At 34.2% G+C, this 13,022-nt stretch overlaps 1 protein-coding gene across 1 annotated transcript in view; it reads right to left on the reverse strand.

Moving 5' to 3' along the window:
* Positions 1 to 766: 766 nt before the first annotated feature.
* Positions 767 to 13,022, reverse strand: part of LOC143035558 (uncharacterized) — a 32,904-nt gene continuing 20,648 nt past the window's right edge. The window contains exons 8-12 of the mRNA XM_076202425.1: positions 10,186 to 10,266; positions 8,253 to 8,412; positions 7,199 to 7,243; positions 3,680 to 3,808; positions 767 to 1,454 (exon numbers count right to left, since the gene is read on the reverse strand). Coding sequence (XP_076058540.1) covers positions 3,702 to 3,808; positions 7,199 to 7,243; positions 8,253 to 8,412; positions 10,186 to 10,266 — 393 coding nt within the window. The 3' untranslated portion in view covers positions 767 to 1,454; positions 3,680 to 3,701. The remainder of the gene's footprint in view (positions 1,455 to 3,679; positions 3,809 to 7,198; positions 7,244 to 8,252; positions 8,413 to 10,185; positions 10,267 to 13,022) is intronic.

Here is a 13,022-nt window from a genome sequence, read left to right on the forward strand (position 1 = left end):
GTTGCCGATTTAATGAAGTGGCCTTGCTGTGTCTTGTGACACTGCTTCTGACCCAGGGCAGTAGAGAAGATGCAGGGATGACCCGTTATCCATGAGGTGCCAAGATAAGAGGGAAGATGGTAGAGGGGGGTGGAGTATGTAGAGGATGGAATGGGTGGTAGTGATTTCTATGCCTTTGTTTTTTTGGCTACCTCCCTAGTAAGGGGGGAAAAGCCTTTAGTATATGTATGTATGTGTGTGTATATATATATATATATATATATATATATATATATATATATATATATATATATATAACATTTCACTGATAAGTCCCCTTATTTCTTCTCATTATTCCTCAGTTACATCTCTCTTTATTGAATTTTTTTTTCTTTCTTTACCTATTAATTTTTATGCTTAACTGATTATCTCATTTCCTGTGATTTATGACCTTAGCTTTATTTTTAGTGGATATGTGTGTGGATATATTTATCTAATCTCAATATACAGGCTAAGAATTATAGTCATAGGATGCTATTTCTGTGTTCCTGTCACTCAGACTTAGTTTTGAATTTTCTCATGTTGTCTTACTTTACTGTTTCTTCCTCTCCAATCTTCTGCAAAAGGTGTATTTCTTAATATCCTTCAAACACTTTTTTTTTTTTTTTAATTTAGATTTTTGGTATAGTCTCTTTTTGAAGTAGTACCCATTTTCAACATGTGTACATATGTGTGTTGCAGAAGTTGAACAAATATATACAAAACCAGGATACAGTTAAACTTCCTATCAAGAAGACGTATTTATTAACAGTTGAAATGAAAGCAAAGGCCTTTAATTTGCACAACTCTGTAACAGTTAGAAATGAAAAAATTATACTTGCAGGAAATCATGAACAATGGTGCAGTTAGTTGGGGGGAAGGGCACAAAAACACTGAAAATATGGTGTCTAAGTATTCTGAGATAAAATATCATAAGTAAGATGGGCGCTTTAACCACACATCACTCATCTTGCTAAAGATATTCTATTACCTCAAAATATAAAAAAACTATACCTTTAACATTCTTGCCCTTACTCTCCTGGCTGTGCCACTGATCATGTGTGCATAAAATCATGCATACATACATAGCGTAAATCAGTGTTGCTAGTAATCTATGCAAACAGAATCCTGACCCTTTTTCCTTAATTCGTTCCATGTCATATACCTATGTAGTCACTTTTTTAGTGTAAGAGAAACAATAGAATCCATTGGGCAATGGGGCAATCCAAAAAAGATGAGTGTTGTTCGTCAAGCAGTTTTATTCACGTGAGGGGAAAACCTTCTTTGCTGATGGGTTGCTCTGTCTACGACTATTTGTGGCCACTTCTTTCTTCATTTCTTTCCATTTTTCTGATTCATCATCAGCTTCTATAGTTATTATTTTTTTTTGCTAGATTTACTGCTCTCTGCTTATGAACCTGCATTAAGTGCCTCACCTGAAAACAAAATGTTCTGTTACTGGCCTTTTTCCAAAAGATACTACTTGCACTGAAATTTTATCAATGAGCATAATCACATTTTTCCTCAACAGGTGGACAGACATGAATGGAAGTGAAGAAGATATGGAAAAGATGGGTAGAATATTTCAAAAAAGTGTTGAATGTGCAAAAAGTTAGGGAGGGATTGATTGTGTCAGTGGGAGACTGCTAGAGGTGACTGTGAAGGGAGAAGAAAATGACATGACAGGGCAATAAGAAAAGCTAAGGTACAAAGAGCACTGAAAGCTGGTGAGGGACTTGGGCTAGATGGGTGTCATGTGGAGTGTCAGACAAAGGGAGGAACAGTTTCAGTGGACTGGCTAGTGAGGTTGTTGAATGTGTGCCAGACCACACATTCCTCAAGACGACTGGAGGAGTGCTTATATAGTTGTGCTTTACAAAGGAAAAGGGGTAAATATGAATGCAGTAGTTTTATTGAGATCAGTTAAAGTGTGGTTGGAAAAGGATATGGGAGGATGTTGACTGAGGATTAGGAGGAGAACAGAGGGGGTAATTGGGGAGGAGCTATGTGGGATTAAGAATGAATCAAATTTTTGTAGTAAGGCAGATATGTAAATTTTCTCGCAAAAGGTAGGGACCTCCCACAGCTCTCCCTCTGAAGAAACTTTGGACTATTTCCTATGTTGTATCAGAATGAGACTGTTTCTATATCACTGACTGAAAGTTGTAGGGAGAAGAGAGCAATTGCTAGTTGTTAGCTCTCTTTGTGGGAAAAAGTGTAAGAAATACAGTTAAAGTTGAAAGAGAGAGATCTTGGGCCCAGTCTGGAGATCAAATGTCATTCTCTCAGGGCTTCAACTTCTGATGAGGTGATTGACAATTTTTGAAAATGGGCAACTTTGCTGTGTATCTTGCAGGATTACCACATGCAGGTACTTGTCATTGGTTCCTGTATGTATTAATAACTAACATCAAAGAATAATATACTTAAGAACATAACATCAAAGAATAATATACTTAAGAACATAACATCAAAGAATAATATACTTAAGAACATAAGAATGAAGGAGACTGCAAGAGACCATAAGGCCTACACTAGGCAGTTCCATGTCCATTACCACCTGTCATCCCCTTCCATAAAGTTGTTTAACTATTTCTTAAAACAACTGATAGTTTCAGTGCTCACTATATGGTTACTAAATTTATTCCATTCATTGACCACCCTATTACTAAACCAATATTTGCCTATTTCCTTCTTAAATCTAAGTTTGTCCAGTTTAAACCCATTACAGTGAGTCCTGCCCTGTTGTCTTAACATGATGACATTGTGTGGATCACCCTTGTTAAAGCCTTTGATCCACTTAAACATCTTTTCAAAGAGTGTAAGTTAAGGTGTCTAAGCCACTCTTCGTAAGGTAAATTTCTGAGCCCATGTATCATTTTGGTCATTCTCCTCTGTACTGATTCTAGTGAACTGATGTCCATTCCATAAGACAGAGACCAAAATTGTACCGCATAGTCAAGGATGGGTCTAACAAAGGCTAGAGCACCTCTGCACTTCTATTCGTAATTATCCTAACAATGAAACCTAATGCTCTGTTTGCTTTATTCCTGGCACTAATGCACTGTTTCCTGGATTTAAGGTCAGGACTCACTAGAACTCCCAAGTCTCTCTCACACTCAGTTTTCTCTAATAATAGGTTATCTAAGCTATATCTATTTTTGGGGTCGTGTAGCCCTACGTTTAACATGCTGCACTTTGAGAAATTGAAGTTCATTTGCCATTTTACCAACCATGTGAACAATTTGTTAAAATAATCTTGCAGAATCTTGGCATTGTCTCCTGACCTAATAAGGCATCCTATTTTAGCATCATCTGCAAACTTACTAACATCACCATTAATCCCATTGTCCAGATTGTTTATGTACATAATGAACAATAAGGACCCAATACCTAGCCCTGAAGACCCCACTAGAAACACTCCCTCACCTGGATTTTACACCATTTATGGTGACCCACTGCTTTCTGTCACTGATCCAAGCTCTAATCCATTCAAACACTATCCCATGGGCTTTGATATTAACTAGTACCTAGTCTTTGGTGGGGCACCTTATCGAACGCTTTGCTAGAGTGAAGGTAAATAACATCTTAATTATCATTGTTATCTGACACCTTATATATACATTAGTGTAAAAGTGTAGATTAGTCACACATGACTTACCCTCAGAGTAACCATGCTCTAATTATGTCTCTTTAGGTGCCTTAATATTCATCAACTGCTTCACTGCGTTACGGTTCAGGTTAAAGTTGGTTGCCCTTTTCTTTCTGCCCATATCCGTATAATCAGGGTCTATATAAGAAAAAGAAAAATTATAATCATATTTATGGTTTCCTTGTCAAGAGAGGTTAGGGACACTGAAGTACAGTGACAAAAAATAGCTGACAGAAATAAACTACACTGAAGTACAGTGACAAGAAATAGTTGACAATCTTCTTAGCTGACAGAGAATACTGAGTACATATATATGTACTGCATTTACCTAGTATTTTACGGGAAGGGAGCTATGCTCGTGGTGGCCTGTCTCCATATCTCATTTTATCTAGACTGCTTTTAAATTCGTGTATTGTTTTTGCACACACCACATTCTCATCTAATCTGTTCCAAATGTCTATTATCCTGTGGGGAAAGCTGTTCTTTTTCAGGTCTCTTCTATAATTGTCTTTCTTGATTTTCTTTCCATGTCCTCTTGTATCTCTACTATCCCATTTTATTAGATCCTCTCTATCAATAATTTCCATGCCTTTCATGATTCTATAGTCATCAAATCTCCTCTCTCTCTTCTTTGCTCTAATGTCTGTAGCTTAAGTTTTTCCGGCCTCTCCTCATATAATAGTTCTGAGAGCGTTGGTGCCAATTTTGCAATTGTTCTTTGTATTCTTTCAAGTTTTGTTATACATTTTTTTGTACTTGGTGACCATGTCATTGCTGCATACTCCAATATGTGTACATATGCATATATGTATATACATATTTGCTGACTATCTATAGAATAATGAAAGGAATGGAATTTTTAAACAGGAACGACTTGTTAGTGTGGGACAACAGTAAAACGAGAGGACACGGAAAAAACTGAAAAAGGACAGTTATAGAAAAAACTTGAAAAGGAACAGCTTCCCACACAGAGCAATAAATACATGGAACAAATTAGACAATGAAACAGTATGTGCAAACACTATACAAGATTTTAAGATAAAACTTGATGTGGAGAGATACAAAGACGGGTCACCACGAGCATAGCTCCCTTCCCGTATATTACAACTAGGTAAATAGAACTAGGTAAACATATATATATATTATATGTGTGTATGTATTTACCTAGTTGTGTTTTGCAGGAGAAGAGCTACGCTCGTAATGACCCGCAGTTGTATCGTTCCGCATCCTGTTCTTTCTTAAAATTATGTATAGTTTTAGCACTCACTGTTTTCTCTTTCATTTCTCTTCCATCTTTGTTTCATTGTTTGCAAAATTTTTCCTAACTAGCATTTTGATTTTGTTTTCTAAGTTTTACAAAGTCGGTTTTGTTGTACATTAATCTTCCCTCTCTATGTTTCTTGTTCCTTCTCATAACATTTTGTTCCTTAAGCTTGATCTCTATTAGTATGTGGTCACTCTTTCCAATTGGTGTCTTAGAGTTTATTTCTTCCACAATTTCAGGCTCAGAGGTGAATATCAAGTCTAGTCTTGATGGTTCTTCATTTTGTCTATATCCAGTGTTTTCTTTGACCCATTGGGTCAATGTGTAATCAATGGTCATATCCAAGAGGACATTGCCCCAGTGTTCCTCTCCACCTCCCATTGTCAATTCTTCCCAATTTATTTCCTTTGCATTAAAGTCACCCATAATTACTATGTTTTCTCCATATATCAGTGTCTCCGTTAATACATTCTTTGTGTCTTCTAGCAATTTTGAGTGTTCACTGTTAGTCCAAGTCTTAGTTTTTGGGGGCACATATACAACTATGAGCTTTCTACTTTTCATACTACTATTTTTGACTTTAATTGTGATTAATTCCACATTATCCTTTCCTTCTGTTGTCTTTATTACATTTAAGTCCTTTCTAGCCAATAGCATGACTCCTACCCCCTGTTTGTCCATTCTGTTTTTTGACCAAAGGTTGTATAAACCTTGTCCCACCATACTTGATTGTATAGGACCTTTTAGTTTTATCTCCACAATTCCCATTATGTCAGGTTTCTCTATTGACAAATAGTTGTTCAATTATTTTATTCCAGAAATCATACTGCCCATGTTTGTATATGCCACTTTTAATTTTTTCTATTCTTCTCTTTTTTGGTTTATGTTTTCATTTTTCTGATGTACCATTTTCTCAGTCTCAGATCCAGCACTCTCCAAACTCATTTTTTCAGTCTCCATTCTTTCTTGTTTTTTTCCTTGTCTTCACTTCTCAGTGCTCTATCTTTTTCTATTTCCTCTTCATTCATTTCCTTTTTTATCCGCACATTTTTGTATTTTTCACTAGTTTTGCTGTTTTTGATAGTATTTCTTCTGCTATAATTTGAGTTCTTAGTTTGATTTTCATTGGTCTGTAGTTTTTTTCTTTTGAGTAAGTACCCATCCTGTGGATATAAACGATACATACAACCTATATACATATATATGTATATATATATATATATATATATATATATATATATATATATACACATATATATATATATACACATATATATGTATATATATATACATATACACATATATATACACATATATATATATATATATATACATATATATATACATATATGTATATATATATAAATATATATATATATACATATATATATATACATATATATATACATATATATATATATATACATATATACATATAATATATACATATATATATATACATAGAGAGAATCTGATAAAATGGGATGACAGAAATACAAGAGGACACGGAAAGAAAATAAAAAAAGACAGCTATAGAAGAGATTTGAAAAAGAACAGCTTTCCTCACAGAGTAATAGACAGTTGGAACAAGTTAGATGAGAAAGTGGTGTGTGCAAAAACAATACATGAATTTAAAAATAGTTTAGATAAAATGAGATATGAAGACGGGACCCCACGAGCATAGCTCCCCTTCCCGTAAAATACAACTAGGTAAATACAACTAGGTAAATACATATATATATATATACATATATATATATATACATATATATATACATATATATATATATACATATATATATATACATATATATATATATACATATATATATATATATATATACATACATATATACATATATATATATACATATATATATATATACACACATATATATATATACACACATATATATATATATACACACACATATATATATATATATATATATATATATATATATATATATATATATATATATATATATATATCAATACATACATATACCAATGGCTTTTCCCCCCTTACAATGAGGGTAGCCAAAGTCAAAGGGGTATATCCACTCCCACCTATTTCATCCTCACATACTCCACTTCCATTCACCACCCCTCCCTCCCTCTTTTCTTGGCTCCTCTTGGATGAGGAAGCAATTTAGCAAGATACAGCACATCCACAGCCTTCCTGTGGATGTGGAAAGTCTAAACTATGCTAGGAAAGAATATCATCTTTCACTATGCATTAATAACAAAGCTGAGAGACTTACCTTGGTCCAAGAAGAAATGTTCCAAAAACAAATATACGATAGGATCTAGAGAAAAAGAAAGAAAAAATGGATGAGGGTATTTCAACAATCATTACAATGAAATATATATAACAGTTCAGGCATACAAAACTCATACCCCACACATATGCATGCATTAAGGTGTCTGAACCCATTTAGAATCTGTAATAAAGATATTCGTGAATATTTATTTGCAGCAATACAACTGAAATATTGTATATAATGTATATTCTATTTATAACCAAGGTAGCTTCCAAATTGAATAAAATCATCTGGTGTTAAACCAAAATCTGTCAGAAATTCATGCCTTCTAAAAGTGACACCAAGGTGATGGAAAAAGGACATGATCCCTGGAATATAACCAAATATCCAGCTAGCCAACAACCAGAGTCAATCAAAATATTTTACCTCCATGTGGAAGTACAGCCCTGAGGGGCAAGTACCTGGTATTCAGAACAGGCTTGATGCTCATTCCCTTTCACAGCATTTGAACCTTTCCATCCTATAATCTTAACATTCTTTCTTTTGAAGGGAGCAGCACAGTAGCATGTGCCCTCCCCACACACTCTTTGACAAGTCACTGATACTGAAACAAACTCAACCCTTCACACAAACTTTGAATATACAAGTCCCTTCACAGATACACACATGTTTCTCAAATGTCAACAACCACCAATCATGAGTCCACTCAGTATGCACCATAATCACCAACAATAAATAGTATACAACAAAATTTCTTGCAATTTATACAAAAGTAGCCCCTCAGCCAAAAATGTCCTAACACAAAATAATCACACCCTAATTATAAAACAAGCATTACTAGAATCATAAAATATCATGCAGAACTGCAGTAATTTATTCATAGATATACCTCTTTGGTTTGATACAAAAGATGCATAATTTGTGTAGATATGCAATGAGACCTTGTTATGACAGATGAAATACATAGATATATACCTAAGGTCCTTTCCATTTTATAAAGGAGGTGACCAAGTCAAAGAGCACACAAAAAATTAACATAAATCATAAAACTTACTGTCACTTCCACAATTGTCTGATAGTGATGACATGATGGCAAGCACAATAAATTCCAAGTGCGTGAATGGGTTGTCTTCAAAGTCACCAAATTCACTGGTGTCAAAATCATAGTAGAACTGTGCAGCACTCATCAAAGCACCCTTAATACAGTCAATTTCCTAGAAAGAGAAATAGAAGATATTAGTAATAATCATTATTGTCTTTAATTTCACTGACCTGCAGCACCACAGTAGTCAGTGATGGGCTTCAGGTTCTCCTATTATCTCTCTGGGAAGGATTGTTGTGAGAGGGAGGCAGTTGTTGCCTATCAGCTCTCCTTATTTGAAAAAGTCAGGCCTAAGCTGACTAATGTGTGGGTTGTGACCAAGGGCTTCCAAAGTTGACCATCTCCTGTTCAAACCATCATACACCACAGGTAGAAGACTAATGGTTTGTCAGTCTGAAATATTTAGTTATTGTCAGTTAGTCTGGGAATCAACCTTTTGCCTCAGGTCTCTCTTGCAGGAGACCCACAGCTCCCAGATAACTAGTAAAGTCCATTGGGTAAGCCCATAAGTCAGTCTGGGAAAAAATAATATATTGTTGTCTAGGGATTATTAGTGTGGTGCATTGCAGAATGAGGTGCTCTGTATCTTTTGTGCAGAGGTTATGTCTAGGGCAGTTTAATTCTATGGCCATGCCTATTCTGTGTTGATACATCTTTAGTAATATATGATGTCATGAATGCAAGCATGCTAGTATGGTTTTTTATTTCTCTCTCTCTCTTTTTTTTTTTTTTTTGGAGGGGGGCTGATGTCTGGGGAGGATCGGTGGAGTATTGAGTTTGATGATCTGTCTTGGAGAGCTTGTTAGTAGGAAAAACAGTGACTGAATATACTGTCAGTCTCAGTCACTGCCTTACTCTTGGCAACTCTAAGGTGAGCAGGCCCTGGGGAGTACCACTTGGTGTTGAGACAGCAGTTGGTCCTCCTTTTCCAGATTTTTATTCCTTGAGTCTCACCTTGAGATCCTGTTACCCTTTTCTTAATGGATGAGGTGAAGAATTGCAGGATCTCTAAATGAGATTAATGACAAGTACTGAATACCAGGGGTAGGTAACATTTGCTTCTCTGTACATATGCATATATGTATGTTGTACATGTATTATCAATGGACTCTTCCCCTTGTTACAGAGATGGCCAATTCAAAGTATGATTCGATGCCTAACAGCAAGAAAAACACAGAAGGGGAATTCACAGTCACTTCAATCTGCTCCATTTAGCTGCCTTCTATGAGATGGACTGGGACATATTGGTATTTTTATCCCTCACTACATAACATAAATGATGTGGAGTCGCACAGTGGAAAATAATATACATTTTAGAACAGCAGTAGTAATGAAGCATAATGAAAGTACAAAAGTGGCTTAGTGATTCACCACAGTTCACCACAGTCTTAAATAATGTGTTGGGCTCATGATCAATGGCTATTACTCCTCCCAATGAGAGCTCAGAGCTTATATATGGCTCAATCTATGGGTAATGCTGTAACCTTGCACAGACACACACCTAACTCTTTGCCCACCAGAGTTCTAGTCCCAGTTCACAGAGCAGTGATGCTGACATTTTTTCAATCATGGGCAGGACTTGAATTTGGACACAGTAGTTGCATTAGCAGTAGAGAACTGTACCACTGGACCATCAAGGTGTATAATTCCTTTGTGTGTGGATATCTATCACTGAACAAAGTAGAATGCTTAATGACATTGGTCCACAGGGGTGTTACTAGTTCCTAAAGTCCTGAATAACATTAAAGTTGGAAATATAACTAGTGCTGACATAAACAAAACAAGGTTAGCACAAACATTACAAATGCAAGTATGGCACCAAAATCTGCATATATTTAGAGGAAAAATAAATGCATAAATACAAAAGATAACATGGAAAACTTACAAGGTCACAACTTCCCACTGCAGTTGAGCCAACTATTCCATGACATTTTGTTGCATAGCAAGCCATCACATCCAAGAACCACTGAAACAGGAGGTAGACAGGTAAGTATAATGTATAAATAGATAAATAAGTTACTGTGGATTCATATTCAGGTGTATACATACCAAATTTTGTGGCATGTACATACCAAAATATAAGATGCATCCTATATTTAGGATTTATTGGTATGATAAAACTGAATGAAATTTTTTCTATAGCCTGAGCCATACTCTGCTGGGGTAGCTACTGCTTACCTCTGACTTTTAATCGCTAATCATATTTAAGGGTATTTGTGTAATTTGCCCTTCAATGACTCATATAGCTAATGCAGTAGGCTAGAATGCACATATAATCTTGTTCATATCAGTTAAACTTAGTCTACCTTATATCTAGTGTAAATTTACCTTTGATTACTGGTAGTTCCTTGATAGTCTTTTCCAATATACTTTAGGGATCACCTTTGACAAGTAATTTACCAACCACTGACCAATGATGGAAGTTTATAAAGGCTAAATATATTCATTTATAATCATTTAACTCTTCTCTTTGTTTAGTGGAATTATTTAGTAACACTATATATTCATTCTTTGGGGATACCAAGATCCTAAGGTAAACCTTAAGGCTGACCTTCATCACATAAGGTACAGAGGGGGGGGGGAGTGAGGGTCATATTTTGAACAAGTGGATGACAGAAAATGTGGTATATATATATATATATATATATATATATATATATATATATATATATATATATATATATATATATATATATATATATATATATATATATATATACATATGTATAGAATACATATACATTTGTATAAGGAAATATAAGTTAAAGGACTGTTTCAATAAAAAGTGTGAGATGACTGAAAAGTCAGAGTTGTGACTTGGGGTAAATGGAAGAAGAGAAAAAGCAAAACATCAAAGGAAGAGTATGTAGTATGACAGGCAGTATGAGGTGTGTGGTTATTTACCTATATTAATTTCTAAGCTATTCCAGGAGTTAGTGCATCTGTATGGAAAGTGTAATTTTGACATCCTTTAGACATATGCTTTTCAACATGATCTCATGGCATCACAACTCTCATCCTAGACCATGTGATCTCTTCTGTAAGTTCTAACCTACATCTAACACTCAATATTTGCTGCTTCCACTTTTGTGGTTTTGTGATGTGATATGGTCATATCACAAATATGTGGATGTTCATGGGGTAGAATGGTTCTACTTGGCTCTATCAGTAAGTCACTTATATGTTTAGGGTCACTACAACCTGTTAGAACTTTAATAATTACTGTTATTTTGTCTTGAATAAGGTTTATTTTCTTTACTAGTTAGGTCAGGAATATTAAACTAGGGGTACCTCGAGGGCTACATTAGTAAACTCGAGGTACCCCCAGTTTGACATGCTTGACCTATATAGTAAAGAAAATAAACCTTATTCAAGACAAAATAATAGTAATTAATAAAGTTCTAACATGTTGTAGTGAACTTAAACATATAAGTGACTTACTGATACAGCCAATTAGAACCATTCTACCCCATGAACATCCACATATTTATGAAGTGATATGGTTACATCACAAATATGTGGATGCTCATGGGGTAGAATGGGGGTACCTCCAGGGATACATTGGTAATGTGTTGTCATGAGGGCCACACATAATAACTATTTACCCATTACAACTAAGTGATATCATTTAATGAAATTTATTGCAGAATATTTATCTTCCTTCAATTTACAAACATACAATGTACAGACTAATGTTTTAACAACATTCATGGATACAAAGTATATATATGTATGTATATATATATATATATATACATATATATATATATACATATATATATATATATATATACATATATATATATATACATATATATATATATATATATACATATATATATATACATATATATATATACATATATATATATATATATTATATATATATATATATATATATGTATATATATGTATATATATATATATATGTATGTATATATGTATATATATATGTATATATGTATATATGTATATATGTATATATATATATATATATGTATATATGTATATATATATATATTGTATATATGTATATATATATATATATATATATGTATATATATATGTATATATATGTATATATGTGTATGTATATATATGTATATATATGTATGTATATATATATATATATATGTATTTACCTAGTTGTATTTACCTAGTTGTATTTTGCGGGAAGGGGAGCTATGCTCGTGTTGTCCCGCCTTTGTATCTTGCAGTGTCTAGTTTGTTTTTAAACTCATGAATGGTTTTTGCGCATACTATTTCATTGTCCAGTTTGTTCCAAGTGTCCAAAACTCTATGAGGAAAACTGTTTTTCTTCAGTTCTCTTCTATAGCTATGTTTTTTTATTTTCTTTCCATGTCCTCTTGTGTTTCTTTTGTCCCAGTTAAGTAAGTTCTCACTATCGAGTACCTCTGTGCCTTTCATGATTCTGTAGATGGTCAATAGGTCACCTCTCTCTCTTCTTTGCTCCAGTGTCGGTAACTCCAGTTTAGCCAATCTCTCTTCGTATGATAGGTTTGCAAGTGCAGGTGCCATTTTTGTAGCTGCTCTTTGGATTCTTTCTATTTTCTTTATATTCTTTTTGGTACTGGGGGACCACAATGTCGCTGCATACTCTAATCTAGGCCTTATCAATGTAACCAATATTTTTTTCATCATGTCTTCGTCCAAGTATGTAAACGCCACTTTTATTGATCTTAGCAAGTTGTAAGTCTCCCC

The sequence above is a fragment of the Oratosquilla oratoria genome, chromosome 19, assembly GCF_046742065.1.
Source record: "Oratosquilla oratoria isolate Oo_2021 chromosome 19, ASM4674206v1, whole genome shotgun sequence".
Taxonomy (NCBI): domain Eukaryota; kingdom Metazoa; phylum Arthropoda; class Malacostraca; order Stomatopoda; family Squillidae; genus Oratosquilla; species Oratosquilla oratoria.